Source organism: Cyprinus carpio, chromosome A2 (assembly GCF_018340385.1).
Source record: "Cyprinus carpio isolate SPL01 chromosome A2, ASM1834038v1, whole genome shotgun sequence".
Classification (NCBI taxonomy): Eukaryota; Metazoa; Chordata; class Actinopteri; order Cypriniformes; family Cyprinidae; genus Cyprinus; species Cyprinus carpio.
In genome coordinates, this window is record NC_056573.1 from 7634296 (window position 1) to 7650530 (window position 16235).

Genomic DNA, 16235 nt, shown 5'->3' on the forward strand with positions numbered 1-16235 from the left:
AACACAAGTTTTGTTACCCTTTTATCTAAAGTCATTTTTTGATTATTAGTTTATGGTTGAACTGGTCAAATGCAAACGCATTAATCATTAAAGGTAAGCAGCAAAGACACTGTTAATAAAATGGGAATAGATACATTTGTGTTATTTAATATATTTAGTTATTGCAGGTTTGCGTAATATTCTGAGTTTGTGTGCATTTCACTGTTTTGATTAATTTTGATGATACTAAATCTGTTTTTTGGTTTTTGTTTTTTTTTTTTGTGATAGTGGGGATGAATTTAATGCACATTCACATTTAGTCTAGAACTACAGTAACATCATGTTCACACAGCGCACACAACGCCTCCATACTTCCGACTGAAATGCCTTCCGTTTTAAAATAGTGAAAATATGCACATCTACATGAAAGGCTTGTCAGTACACAAACAAGCACGTGTCTTTCAAATTCTACATAAAACTTGCATATATATACGGTAAAATACATGTATTTTTTTATGTATGCGCGAGTGTTTTATGGATGTGTATGCGCGTCGAGTTTACATTTATGTGCGAGTGTTAATAGGTGTATAAATCAAGTTTATATGTATATGCGAGTATGTTGCTGCAGCGAGTTTATATGTATGGCGCGAGTGAGTGTAGGTGTTATGCATGGATCAAGTTTTATATGTAGGTGCGAGTTGTATGCAGCGAGTTTATATGTATGCGCGAGTGTGTGTAGGTGTATATGCATGGATCGTTCGAGCTTATACATATATGCGAGTGTCTTTTGGTGTATGCACGCGTCAAGTTTATATGTATACGCAAGTTATTCACAAGTGTGTATTGCATTCATTGTTAACATTATATGTATTGGTATCGATTTCATATTAGTGTGCGTGTGTATTTAATATATGTATTTGTGAACATCCAGTAGTATGCATGTATATGTGAGTAATGTATAGGTGTATATGCACGTGTTTTATACATGTATTCATAAGCGAAGTTTGATTTAAATCCTACGCGGCGCCTCATAGTAATGCATTACCCCCAACACTGTTCATGAGATGGAAAGACATTACTCCAGAAATTATAATAATATGCTTATTTGGTGCTTAAGAAACATTTCTCATTCTGAATGTTGAAAACAGTTACTGTATAATAATATGATGAATACCATGATATATTTTTGTCGCTTCTTGAGCAATACAAAGTTCAAAATAACGTTTATTTAAAACAGCTATCTTTCTTTTAACATAGTATTTTTATTTTTATTTTACTGTGACTTTATCAATTTAATGCACCCCGAATGCTGAATATAAGTATAAATTCTTAAAACTGACCCCACACTGTACATAAACACCTACTATTATTTATAAAATTGTATAAATGTAATACATTATAAGTTTGTCACAAACACGTGACACTCTGAATTGACACTTAATAAAAAAATCACATTGATCTCTTAAAAAAAGCTACAAAATAAGCTAACAAAAATAGTCATATTTTGATATTTGGCCACTTTGGATCATTCTGTATCTTTGCATCTTTCTAAAGATACAGCTCACGTGCGCGCGCACTCTCTCTCTTTTCCTTTCTCACGACATACCCACCCACCTTCAGGTGAGAAAACAGGGCTGTAATGCATCTCGCACACATTTCTGTTTGTGTTTCCAATCTTTAACTTCGTTTTCTATATAAACAAACAAAAACTTTATTCCGATGAAATTTACATCAGCTCAGGGAATTATATAACGTCTTCATTGCAAAGTTAATTGACTTTCTCTAGTGCTACGGGGAAGTTTAATTTTTGTTTTTGGCGTTGAGCAAGATTGCGCGAAAATCGCAGCGCGAGGCGCGCCCGGAGCTGTCTAGACTGGGCGTCAGAGCTCGGGTGATCGCCACGGGCGTGTTGGGTGTTGTCATGGTGCTGGTGCTGGTCATTCTCATCCCGGTGCTGGTCAGCGCGGCAGGATCCGACCCGCGCTTAGAGATGCTTGGCGCATGCCGCATGGTGTGCGATCCATACGGAACGAAGTCTCCATCATCAGCACCGACAGACAACCGCTTGGTTCAGTCCCCACCAACTTTAATTCGCGGTCCGAAAGGAGAGCATGGGCGCTCAGGACGGATCGGTACGAGGGGCCAGCCGGGTCCACCGGGTCCACCCGGACCTCCAGGTCCCCCCGGGGTCATAGGAGAACCGGGGCCACCAGGATTACCCGGTCCGCACGGAGTCACCGGTGTCATAAGCGCAGCGACGTACAGCACCGTTCCCAAAATTGCATTCTACGCGGGACTCAAGAAGCAACACGAGGGTTACGAGGTGCTGAAGTTTGATGATGTGGTCACTAACTTGGGCAATCACTATGACCCCTCGAGCGGTAAATTCACCTGCTCCATCCCGGGGATCTACTTTTTCGTGTATCACGTATTAATGAGAGGTGGTGACGGGACCAGCATGTGGGCTGATCTGTGCAAAAATAACCAGGTAGGTCATAAAAACAAGCTGTCACAATTAATTTATTTATTCATTCATCAATCAACGAATCAATCTATCCATCAAGTGATATTATTTCTAAAATAAGAAATTATTCTTATTTCACGTTTCTTGAAATATTTTGTAATAGTCAGTACTTGTACAGAAAATGTTTATTTGAAAAATATTTATAAAAGATTTAAAAAATGTTTTTTATGCACCAACTAGACTGATTGATTTATGTTATATATTACACGTTTAACAAAATTTGCATATTATCATTTTTTTATTACATTTTTAACTTGCATTTTGTTTTTATTGTATTATCACAATTACATTATTTTTCATTATTATAAAAGTCCTATATCACATATTATAATATTCTGATATTGCATAAAAAGCTAGCATTTCCTCTTTAGGTTGATATCGGATAACAACGTTTAGAAATCAGCAACATTTTATTTTAAAAACACACCCACTTCAGTGGAAAAAAATCTAAATATTGTCTCAAGAAAATAATGCTGAACTTCCATATAGGGAGAATTTTGTTTTAAGGGGTTGTAATTAATAACTTAATGTGAAATTATTTCATGTGATTAATAAAGTTTTTATATAACATGAGTCATAATCATTTTCTTGCAGGTGCGTGCAAGTGCAATAGCGCAGGATGCAGATCAGAACTATGACTACGCCAGCAACAGTGTGATTTTACACCTGGAGCCTGGAGATGAGATCTACATTAAACTGGATGGAGGCAAAGCGCACGGGGGAAACAACAACAAATACAGCACGTTTTCAGGCTTCATGGTCTATGCTGATTAACGGCCATGGCATAGAGTGCACTTTCAGATGTACCTCATTTTGAAGTCACAACGTAATGAGGCGTTTGACCCTCAACCGTGTGACAACTCAAAAACAACCGAACGTCTAGCGGAATTACTGAACGATCATACATCTCGAAGCATGTGAACACATCCTCTACACACAAATTAGTTTTTAGAAAAATCACTGTGATTTAGAAAAAAAATCTTACAGTGTAACACTGATGATTGCAGTATATTTATTGAGAGATTAACTGGCGTGAAAGCAGAAAATCATGTGACATCATTCCATTCCATATGTGCCTACCTTTACACTGATTACATGGTTGATCAGAAGAGGTTGTTACAGAGCACCCACCATTAGCCCGGAAATATAGATCAGATGACATTTCTTTAATAATTTCTCATTCTTCATACATAAAATGTCACATTCAAGCCACAACTCTGTACCGTTTTACATAAATGTCTTCATTTAAAAATATTATCACTGTCTGGTATGTGCAGTGTCATCAAAAGATTGTGAATAAAATATCTTGTATGATTTGCATGCGTGTATGAATTTGCTATAAAACTAAAAGCTCTACATATATAGTGTAGTACAGCAATCAACAAATGCAACTATGACAAGTAGGGGTGCACGATAATATCTGCCGATAATTAATGCGCATCTCTTCACTCGGCCGATATTTATCGTGCACCCCTGATGACAAGTTTACATCAAGCATTGACATAATTTATATAGTTTGCTATTCATTTAAAAGCACTAAACAATACACAACTGTAAAATGGTAGTCCTTACCTATATCTATACATTAAAAAAGAAAAATCTTTTGTAAGCAAAATACTCATACTGGAGCAGAAAAAAAAAGAAAAAAGAAAAAAAGAAATAAAAATAACAGGAAATTGGACGAGATGAATTAACAAGACGTCATCTTATAAGTAACTTACAGTATGGATGACTCCGCATGTTCTTTTAACATTACCTTGCTGTCACACAGGGACACAGCACCTGACAGTGTCATTATTTTACTAGGAGTCGCTGTGAGCGGCCACCTGCTCCAGAGAAACTCACCTCTCTGTCCTACACAATGACCTGTCAGAGCGCATGCCTTCAAATTATTAGATGTTCTGTGAAACATCAGGCTTGCCAAAGCTAACGTGTACAGCAAGCTGTTGTTGTTAAGGGGAACTGTATGTTCAGCATTATATTGCTTTTGTTATATTGCTATATGTTCAGCATTAATTGGTTGTGATGTTTGCAGCTACATAATATAAGAAGCACAATTTGCAACCTATTACAATGTGTGATAGATTCAAAAATATTTTGCTTTGGCTAATTAGTAATCAATGTAGTCAGGATATTTCATCAGACCTTTGAATACACTAGTACTGTTCCACTTTTTTCCATTATCTTTGGCTTAATTGTGATTCCCTGAGTAAAATTATTAGTCTAATTAATAACATTTTCTTTGTTAGTTCATCCAATTTAAGTAAAAAGCACTTATTTTTAATGACTCAGAGCCATGTTTTTATTTTACCCATTTTTTTTTTGTGGTGAGTGAACTTCGATCATTGAAGACTGGTGAATATTTTATTTATAAATTTGAAAAAAGAAAAAAAAAAACACTGAAGAAGAGTCTAGTTAGTGTTAAACTTCCGTGTGATATATGGATCTTACACTCTTAAAAAAAAAAAAAAAATTCATGGCATCAATGGTTCCATGCAGAAACACTCAACTATTGCACTGCACAAAAGGATCTTTTAGATTATTAAAATATTCTTCATAAAAAGAAACAAATGGTTCTTTTAAGAACTGTTTAAAATTTCTTTGGGGAACTAAAATGCATAGCTATGAAAACCCCTTTTGAAACCTATTTTTAAGAGTGTACATGTATTAATGTTCACCAAAGTAAGGAATTTAGCACCAAAATCAACTGGACAACAGTGTTCCTAGCAAAACAAATTATAAATCATTTTTTGGTACGTTAACTTGAGGAAGTAAATTGATTTGTAAGGCAGCTGGTTTATTTAAATGTCAGCCATTGTTTAGGATTCTCTATCAGTATTTTTTCCACCTGGTTCTGAGTGATACCTCGAGACAGCATTTTGGGAACAATATTCTTCAGGATGTGGGAGAAGCCATGACCGCCATACTTGGTCAGGCGGTGCTTGGTGTGGATATCATGAGCAATGAGGATTCTGTCTTCATAACCTTCCCTGATCAGGAAAGCCAAGCTAGTGGAGAGAAAATTACTCTCAATGATCTGTTGACATTATATAAAATGGATAGTCTCATTAAATTGGTGCATTAATCAAATTAGCATGTTTCTAGAATATAATTATGTACTGATTACCAAAAACAGAAAATGAAGCAGATCTCTATGACCTATCTACTATAATGTAATGCCTGCTGTGCTTGCTGGATGCAGATACTTACGCCTGAACTCTCTGGCTGTCGCTGGGCATGTCAACATCAAGGTTGAATGGGTAATTCAGCATCTCTGTGCCAAAGAGGTCATATTCAAGGTAGCTCCCCATCTTTGCAAACTCCAGTAATTCTTGCTGATCAAATAGGGTCCTAAAAGACATTAGATACACATTAGTGCCAAGTGCACTTTCAGATACAATGTGTTGTTTTTGAAAGAGTTGTTGGAAGCTTAGTGTTTGTGACGTTCACGTCATGTGACCGTGGTGTAGTTTGGTTATAACCTACATTTAGCTACTTCTGCCGATTCAGACTTCAGAACACATAAAAGTTGTGTGCATTTATGATTATCATGATGAACAAAATGTGTAAGAATGCAGTATGCAGGTGTTTTCCCATTTCTCCTAACCTGTCAAGATGAGACATGACTGTTTTGGAGATATTTCCACCGGCTTCTTGCAGAATGCGGATGGCCTCCCCAGGAGCGGCTTTGTTCCGTCCGGGGTGGATGATAACCGGGCAGCCGAGCTGAGTCTGAGCATGAGCGGTGGCTCGCAGGACCTTCTTCTCACTCTCTGTGATTGGCCAGCTAGTACCGATCTCTCCAATCACACCACAGCGGATATCGGTACCGTCTGCTCCATGGAGGACCTCACTGACAATGATGTCAGTTAGTGTGGAAAAAAGACAACCCACTTGAGAAATGGGAACAAATCATTTCCATCACTTTGAAAATAGAAAAAAAGGATCAACATTTTTCAATGTACACCACTAGAAGTTTGGAATAATTAACATTTGTGTGTGTGTGTGTGTTTTGTTTCTCTGAAGTTCACCAAGGCTGTATTTATTTGATGAAAAATACAGTAAAAACAGTAATATTGTTCAAATATTATTAGAATTTAAAAAAAAAAAGTTTTCTATTTTAATATATTTTAAAATATAATTTATTCCTGTGATGCAACACTGGATTTTTCATCTATCTATCTATCTATCTATCTATCTATCTATCTATCTATCTATATCTATATATATATATATCTTATATATATATATATATATTCATATAGTAAGGTCATTAAATTAATAGAAAGTGAGAGTAAAGACATTTATAATGTTACAACAGATTTCTATTTCAAATTAATGTTAATGTAAATTATAATAATTAAGCACCAAATCAGCATTTCGGAATGACTGAACATTTAAATTTTATATCACAAGAATAAAGTACATTTTAAAATATATTACAACAGAAAACAGTTATTTTTAGTAATTGTAATAATTTTTCACAATATTACTGTTTTTTTGTTTGTTTGTTTTTTCAGCAAATAAAGGCAGCCTTGGTGAGCACAAGAGACTTATTTCAAAAATATTATACACACAATATTTTTTTTTCCCAAACTTTTGATTGACAGTGTAGTTACAAGGCCATACACATACACAAACCTTCTCAACCGTCATCTTTCTTGTCTCATCAGAGTGGGTCACGTCCACATAGTATCCTGCTCCAGCTATGATATGCACACCCGTCTCTTTAGCCAGCTTCCTCAGAACAGGCAGATTTCGGGTGATGCCCGTGGTGGTGTTCTCCACTATGGATCCTCCTCCTGCTTTACGGTAACACAACAGCTCTTCCTTCACCGCTTCGATCTCTTGATTCAACAGCAGGTTCTCACTGTGGCTGTACGGATTCTGCTGCAACCAGTGAAGATGCTTCATCTCAATGGGAGCTGCAGCAAGACCCTCGTCTCCAGGTGCTGGGGGAACATGGCTGCACTCAAATGTCATCGTAAGGTGTTCGTGGGTCATGGTGCGGCCCAGCTGACCGGGCTCTATCAGACCCAGCACTGTCTGGACCTTACCGCTCTGTTCAGGCATGGTTCTGCGACCCTGTCCAATAAACATTTATATTTACTAAAATAAATAGGGTTGCTAAGCAGTTTTTTTTATGTTAGTCATGCAACACAGATGTATATTTTGCAGTCTATAATATACAATCCATTCAGTATAATAATTACAAAGTTCTGCATATATATATATATATATATATATATATATATATATATATCTTCTTTTTTCAACTTATCTGTCAATTTTTACCAAGAAAGAAATAATTGCATGCTTGAAGACAAAGTGCATGCTTGGCCGGTGTAAAACTGTAGGCTGTGTAAAAAAAAAAAAGAAAGACTCGACTTGGCTGTCTCATAAGGGATGCAATGGGTACGCCACACCTCAGTGGTTTGGACTTGGTTTGGATCTTTTTTTATTATTATTATTATTTATTTATTTATTAATAATAAACAACAAAGATTACAGTCGTACGAAACAAACAGAAAAAAAACAGTAGATACATAACATACAAAATACCTTTCAATAATAAACTACTTACAGATTAATAGATAACAGAAAAAGCAATATAATATAAAAATTCTTAAGAAATGGACAGAAAGGACAAAAAATAAATAATGACAAAAGTGGGCAGACTAATAAAGATACAAGTATATTAAGGAAAAATCTTAAACATGGCAGATTTTTTTATAGCTTTTTTGTTAACAGACATTGAAATTATATTTAAATACAACTTCAGTTCTTGTTTGAAGATGTTAAAGTGGGGTTTAAATTTAGAATATATTTACTTTTATGGACATAAAACTTTCCAATAAATAACAGGAGGTTTATGCAAAAACTTGCATTAATTAGATTCTTATCTTTAGCATTAAACCCAAAAAGAATGTGTTTATAACATAAAGAGAAATCATTAAAAATATTTTGGACAATCAGAACATTAACATTATTCCAGAGAGACTGAACAAAAGGACACTCCCCTACAGTTTCAAGAAAATTCACAGAAAGAACCAGATGTATCGATGTCACTTTTACATTTCTGCAAAAACTGCTTGACAGGATAAAACCTGTGAATTATTTTATAAGATATTTCTTTAACTTTATTTGTTAAGAAAATTTTCTGAGGGTGTGACCAAAAATATGCCCACTTAATATCATCAAAAAGGTTGTTCCAATAAGAAATGGAGGAAGAATTAGAAGTAACAAGGTCCAAAAATAAAGACTTGATTTTGTGATTGGATTTTTGAACAGAGAGGTTTGGACTTTACAGACTATTACAGACTGCATTTAATGCAGATCACTGAGTTCCAAATACGGAATACACAAGTAAATTTACTTGCAATTCATTCAAATAAATGCACGTGCAGTCGAGATTATTTACAGGTTAACCGTATTCACAACAAACAACAAGCGACTGAAATTCCGAAATTATACACAGAACTGGGCTACTACACAGACGTTCGCGACAACAGGTGAAAAGCATGCAATGTAACTAGCTGCTATTTTTCAATCACACAACTTTACGCAGTTAGTGATTCTTAATAAACAATGAAGGATAAAGTGAGAAACAAGACCTGCAGGCAAGTTCAACTTCCAATTTGTAGCACTGATAGCGGAGCAACAAGGTCTCGCGATTTTATGTATACATCGCGAGACTTGATCTAACTTCAGACTCGAATACAGTAAACTGAAGTGTTAAAATCGAAACAATTAAATCAACAAACAATTAAATGATTAAGAATGAATGCAGTACCTCTAATTCGAAGATGTGGCTAAATTCAGACAGTTCGCCTGTTTTTAATCTTTGAAGCTGTTAAGGCACGCCCCTTTCTGTTCACTGACATCTGTGAGAAGTGTACTTTATTATATAAGGGCTGTATGTGGAAATCTGGACTAGGGAAATACACCCTCACTCAAGTGAGTGCCTTAAACAAATAAAGCCTGTTATTGTGAAACACAGCATTTGGAAACTATTTATCATCACGAAGCCGAAAATCCAGTACAATTTTTTTGTGATAGGTTATATATGGAATGTTTAAACAATAATTGTTGTGCTTCCATGAGAACCCATGGTGGAAAAGCAGCTTAAACCAGTTTAGACCAGCAAATTAGGTTTAACCTTTCCCTGCAGATATATTACAAAAGTAAATTTGCATTTTAACTATTAAGTACTATTTCATTTATTTATTGAATTAATTTATTGTATTTGTATATTATTTAATTTCCCTTACAAAAATGAACAATGGTTTTACTACAACTTAAAGAAAGAAAGAAAGAAAAGAAACATGGTTACTATAGTTAAACCATGTACTAGGTATTTGGATGGATGAAAGATTAGCTTTTAATATACATATTGATAAGTTGTTAAAAAAGCTTAGACCAAAACTAGGCTTCTTTTATCGTCTAAAAACTGCTTTTCTTATAAGGCTCGCAAGAAATTAGTAGAGAGTACATTTTTATCAATAATTGATTATGGTGATCATTTATATATGCATGCAGGTACTTCTTTACTTAGAAAATTTGATTCTCATGCAGCATTACGTTTTGTCACTGGCGCAGAGTCAAGGACGCATCATTGTATTTTATATGAATGTTTAGATTGGTTATCTTTACATCAAAGGAGAAAGTTATATATGTACTTATTTATCATAAAGGCTCTATTAGGTAAATAACCATCTTATATTTCTAATCTGTTAACTGTTTCAATTTAAATATTAGTTTTCTTTGGTTTAGGTTAATTTATTTTGTTTATAGTTTTATTTTCTAAGTTTTGTAAGGAGAATAGGTTTATTTAGATGAAATCATTTAAGATTTTTGTACTGTTTCACGGCTGATCACTGAAACGGCCAGCGATTCACTGAACGAGCCGTTTAACATCAAATCTGCGCTGGATATTAATATCCAAATATAGTGGTTTAGCAGGTAAACAAGATCGGCAGTTTTAAGACATTAACTTGTGAGCACAAGATACTTCTCTTTTCAATATAAATAAGGCTTTATTAGATAAATTAATAACTAATCTAACACATAAGCACACGCACTCACACATTCACACAAGTTGCAGGAGGATGTAACGTTTAAGAGTGAGTTTAAGAGAATGAAAATGTGAAAAAGTTTACAGCAATACGTGAAATTGCATAGACATGAACAAACCAGTTTTTAATTAACCCTCGCACTGAGTTCCTCAATGAGGTTAAAATTTTATTAGATAACACCAGTACAGATGTGAGTCTGGAGGTTACTTGCGTTGCCTGTTTAACGGGGTTCCCTTTGAATTAACGTTGAAAAGGGGGTTTCCCGAGGTTGCTGATTGGCTGGAAGTTCAGTAGTCGTTGAAGTGACGTCTTGGGAAGCCCGTGGTTGGGCGTTGGCTGAAGATGCATAGTTTGTGGGGCTAAGTTTTTAGACGGGGCACGCGAGGTCAGGACTCGGAGAACGGCGTTACAAAACTTAACTCAGAACACGAAACTCTCAACGAAAAAAGAAAGAAGTAAAGTTTGACGAGACTAGGTGGTGTTTCTTCTCATCGTGGTGGCAGCAGGCGTGCAGGCCGAAGCACTCTTGAACGCTAAAAGTGATGGCATGACTAAAAGCTAAAGTAGGAGCAGGCTAAAAGCCGGCATGATGATGCAAAAGCTAAAAACGCTAAAAGCATGACTCTTTAGCAAAGCTTAGAAATTTGATATGTCCTGAGTAATTTAAACTGGCCTTTTGGCCACACCTGGGGGGCAATGTTGTCTTGACCAATTAGATACTGTCTTTTCTCATGGTGTTATTGTTGTCCCACCCATTCATAAAATCATATGGTATCTTATCAAGCTCGTTTTCCGAATTTTTCCCGCTCTTGCAGGGTATAATTTGGACATGATTCCTATAACAAGATTGATGAACATTTGAGGCTTCAGGACGTTTCAAGTGAATATTCGAACACAATTTATACTAAACATGATATGATCCCTTAAGCTATTGTTATTTAAAAAGGCATACACAATAAGTGATTAGAAAACATTAAATCAAATGTGTCGGTGATATGGAGTTTAAGCAATGGACTGATATCCATTTAGAAGTCTTTTTTGAGTTCATTTTGGTGTCATATCTGCATTGGAAAGGCATTCTCTGTGCCATTGTATATGTCCTGTGAAGACCAGAGGGGTTAACAGGTCTCCTTAGGAATTTCAGTCTGGTTTCTGCTGGGGGGGAAGTCAATCCAACGATCTTGGTTTTCTCTGTCATGGCTTTCCATGTGAGTGTCAGACTGTCCATCTCTTCGATTACTTGCCCCAAATTAGACAATCTCTTCTTCGAATTGAAATTGTCCATAATTGTTCTAATGGTGTTAATGTTGAAAGCTGTGAAAGAGTTGGTCGGTTATCAGACTGTGGTGCTGGGAGTTGATTTACAACATCCTGCCTTTCTGTGGAATTCTGCTCATGTTTCAACCAGGCTCCCGATCGAATCTTTAATTTGTCTAGTTCACGCTACACTTTGGTAATTGTTCTTTGTTTGTTTTTGATACTTTGGTTTGTGATGAATTGCAAAATTTAATTAATTTTGACACCCTTCCACCATTGAGTATTTTTAAAGGTCTTTTGTATAATGATGCAAAGGATGTTTGTTTTTGTTTTTCATGATCTGATTTTATTTATGAATTGTGATTGTGTAATTTGTGGTACTGTCTCTGTGATTCTTTTTGTATGAAACTTTATGTGCTGCCGTCTTGACGAGGTCTCACTGAAAGAAGAGATAGCAATATCTCAATGTGATTTCCTGGTTAAATAAAGGAATAATGGTAACCATAGTTTAACCATGGTATTTGTAGTTAAACTGTGATTATACAAAAAAAAAAAAAAAAAAAAAAAAAACACACGGTCAGGGTTATATACACTGCTGCTATTTTTACCGCCTAATGCAAATGGTTTGCCAGATGTAGGGATATCATAAATCTTGGTAAGTTTTATTTGTTATTAGAATCACATCAACTGACTAACAAGTCAAGTCAAATCAAGTCACCTTTATTTGTATAGCGCTTTATACAATACCGGTTTTGTCAAAGCTGCTTTACAGTGTTAAACAGAAGAAAATAAAAAAAAGTTTGCTGATAATGCAAGAGAACAATAGAATTTCACTATAATTTCAATCTTTAACATGGTCTTACTCAGTCAATATTAAAGATATCAAGGTTACATTTTAACAGAATGTTCTTTGCATTATGAAGGATGATACTTTCCATATTGAGAAAACAATTTGTATGCAACAAAATGCACATATATGCAAAGCTTGACCTAAACACTGATCTATGATTTTGAAGTGGCATGTTGGGCTGTGATACATTTTCTCTGTGCAAGTCTGATCTAATTAATAGTGACAGGTCCTGGGGAGTTATCTGACCGGGATTCGTGTACAAAATTAGTCCTGAGAGAGAGCAGGAAAGACTATTAAGTATCAACCCATTGCAAATTGCCAAACAGCTGTGGGCTTCTCATGACAGTTTTAATTTATCCCCTGTGAAATATAAAAAGTCTGTGCTCACTGTTAGTAAATATATTGATGATGACCTCCACAGACATTGTTGTCAGTATTGTTTCTGACAGTGTACAGCTACAAAAATAAAGAAAAAGCCCATTAAAGACTACAAGATACATGTCTATATATGAAATGGTGTATAAGATGTCTCATTATAGTTTTCAGGGATATAATATTATTTTTGAAGATGTTGTTCAGCTGAACAATGGTCCAGATGAGTCATGCACTAACTCTTATGGTGTAATTTATTCACAGACTATTCTAGATTTTCTTGATATATCTGGTCCAGTGTGAAGACCTCAATACCTTATCAAAAGCAAATAGATATTTAAATGGATAGATCATCCAAAAATTAAAATGATACATTTAAAACTCATGATACTTTTTTATATATAAAAAAGAAGGTATTAAAAATATTAGGTTTTTTTTATTCATTAAATGGGGTTTAGTGTTGGAACCCAACCATTTTTATAAATACTTTTCTTTTTTGTATGGCTGAAGAAAGTCTTAAGGTTTATAAATAAATAAACTTAAGCTTAAATTAGTTAATGACCATTGACTATACCTCCAATAATAGATAACTGAGAATATATATATATATATATATATATATATATATATATATATATATATATATATATATATATATATATAATATATATATATATATATATATACCACAGTATATATATATATATACAGTATACAGTATACACACACACACACACACACACACACACACACACACTATTAGGCCACTTTATTAGGTACACCTATTCAGTTGTTCTAGGGTTTACAGAAAATGGTCCGAAAAAGAGAAAATATTCAGTGAGTGGCAGTTGTGTAGATAAAAATGCCTTGTTGATGTCAGAGGTCAGGAGGAGACTGGGCAGACTGGTTAGAGATGATAGGTGTTACACTACGCTGCCTGGCAGGAACACGGAGCCGAGGATAAACAAAATAAGAATTAATTAATCCAACACAGGGGTAAATCCAACGTGGAAACAGGAGGAAGACACGTATGTAGCTTGTAGACCCGACAAACACAGACTGAAAGGACAAGGCTTATAAAGACAGGATAACGAAGGGCAGACAGGTGCAAGCCAACGGGTCAACGGGCCGAGGCGTAGTTCAGGCCTCGGAGGCTGAGGGAGACTCTGGCTATGCTGGAGGATGGCAGTCCCGTTGAGCTGGCACCGCAATGATGGTGGACTGAGGGTGAGCAGAGGGGCTGCCAGACGACAGCGGTGGTGGAGGCAGGAGAAGGGGGGGGGGTTGTTAGGCATTTCGGAGGAGCGACCACAGGAGGACACCTTCTAGGAGCAGGCACTGGAGGACACCTTCTAGGAGCAGGCACTGGTGGACACCTTCTAGGAGCAGGCACTGGTGGACACCTTCTAGGAGCAGGCACTGGTGGACACCTTCTAGGAGCAGGCACTGGTGGACACCTTCTAGGAGCAGGCACTGGTGGACACCTTCTAGGAGCAGGCACTGGAGCGAGCTCTGAGGCTGGAGCTGACGTGTGAGTGGCCCAGATCCACACAAATGCTAGTGCCATTATGGGCAGTCCAATGCTCTCCTGGCTGAATTCTGGAGCGGACTCAGGAGGAACTGGGGAACAGGAGACGAAGAGGGGCTGGACAAGGAAACCAAGGATGAAGGAGGGCTGGATGGGACCAGCCGAGATACCTGAGTATTGTTCCTGACCATGTCCATCCCTTTATGACTACAGTGTACCCATCTTCTGATGGCTACTTCCAGCAGGATAATGCACCATGTCACAAAGCTCAAATCATCTCAGATTGGTTTCTTGAACATGACAATGAGTTGACTTTTCTCAAATGGCCTCCAAAATTAATCCAATAGAGCAGCTTTGGTATGTGGTGGAACGGGAGATTCATGGATGTGCAGCCGACAAATCTGCAGCAACTGTGTGATGCTATCATGATATCAAAATCTCTGAGGAATGTTTTCAACACCTTGTTGAATCTATGCCACAAAAATAAAAAAGTGCACTTTAAATACCCGGATGATGCACTAGGAACACATAACACAGGAAGAGAGCACAGAAACACTGGGAAAATACATTTCAAAATAAGAGTACAAAACAAGACCAAAGACGGGAACAAAGGCAAAGATCATGACAGCACTTCAGACAAATGGTCTTTTCAGACAAAGTGGGCTATCCCTGATTTATCATAAAATAATCCTGCATCTTAATAATAAGAAAAGCACCCTGTTTTCAAACACATTCATAATTAACAAAGATATTAAACAAACCAACAGACATATAGTCTATGAGTAAAATTCATGTATTGTAATTGGTTGTTATGAAACAACTGATGGAACAGTACATTTGCATAAGTGTAAAAGTAATGACTGCACATAGAAAATGTGAATATAACACATACAACAACAAATAGGCTAACACAAAATTGGAATAAACTAAACTTTACATGTTACCATATTTTAAAGCATTTTATTCTGTCAAATTTTTCTCAAAACACTGTTTGCAGTGTTTGCAGAGTCGTCAATTTTACAAGGTTAAAGGTAGTCCACTTTACAAGCACATTTAGACAAACTGGGCAAGCAATGCTTAAACATCATACAAGAAAAACTCAGTTTTATTTTTTGCATTTTAATCCATGTTACCCACAGTAACAAATACAGGTACTATCAATATTTGTTTATATTTGATGAACAACCTTATAATGTAGAAATGAAATTATTTTTGTTAATGGACTTACATGAGGCGAGGATTTATTAGCAACAACTGTATTTATTCACTAAAGTTAGTTGACATCGTTCCAAGTTATAGTTAGTCAAATGTCTAAAGTGGACTATCAAAAAGTGTAACAATTTCATTTATATTCTGATATAATTCTCATAGTAGAATCAAACTAATATGGCCTTTAAATTACCTGAATTAACCCTCTATAAGATGATGTGTTTAAAATTCAAATTTACATGCAAATAAGTCATCTCTTTGAGGCCTGTTTATATTTTCTGACCAACGTCTGTATCTCACCTGAACAAATAAATCAGTTGATTGGTGGATAAAGTTTATCTTGACACATTTGTGGAAGCATCAGGCAGAAGATTATTCAAAGCTGACACGGATCTGCAGTCTTGGGTGTGAATTAGTTCAGCATAATCGCTCTATTCTGCC

At 35.9% G+C, this 16235-nt stretch overlaps 2 protein-coding genes across 3 annotated transcripts; one reads left to right on the plus strand and one right to left on the minus strand.

Annotated features, from left to right (window-relative positions):
- The first annotated feature begins 1423 nt into the window (after positions 1–1423).
- Positions 1424–3823, plus strand: LOC109069075 (complement C1q-like protein 3). The gene is made up of 2 exons (XM_042771141.1): positions 1424–2467; positions 3098–3823. Exons 1-2 carry the CDS (start codon positions 1901–1903, stop codon positions 3275–3277), a joined length of 747 nt encoding a protein of 248 aa, XP_042627075.1. The 5' UTR covers positions 1424–1900; the 3' UTR covers positions 3278–3823.
- LOC109069076 (phosphotriesterase-related protein-like) lies at positions 3499–9419 on the minus strand. Of its 2 annotated transcripts, none has more exons than XM_042771132.1 (5): positions 9297–9419; positions 7145–7588; positions 6111–6376; positions 5714–5854; positions 3499–5511 (listed from the first exon to the last, which is right to left on the minus strand). In XM_042771132.1, the coding sequence occupies exons 2-5, from the start codon at positions 7574–7576 to the stop codon at positions 5301–5303; spliced, it is 1050 nt and encodes a 349-aa protein (XP_042627066.1). In that variant the 5' UTR covers positions 7577–7588; positions 9297–9419; the 3' UTR covers positions 3499–5300. The 2 variants fall into 2 exon arrangements, with proteins under 2 accessions (XP_042627066.1, XP_042627064.1); XM_042771130.1 differs by lacking the exon at positions 9297–9419 and adding an exon at positions 9118–9272.
- Positions 9420–16235: the final 6816 nt, after the last annotated feature.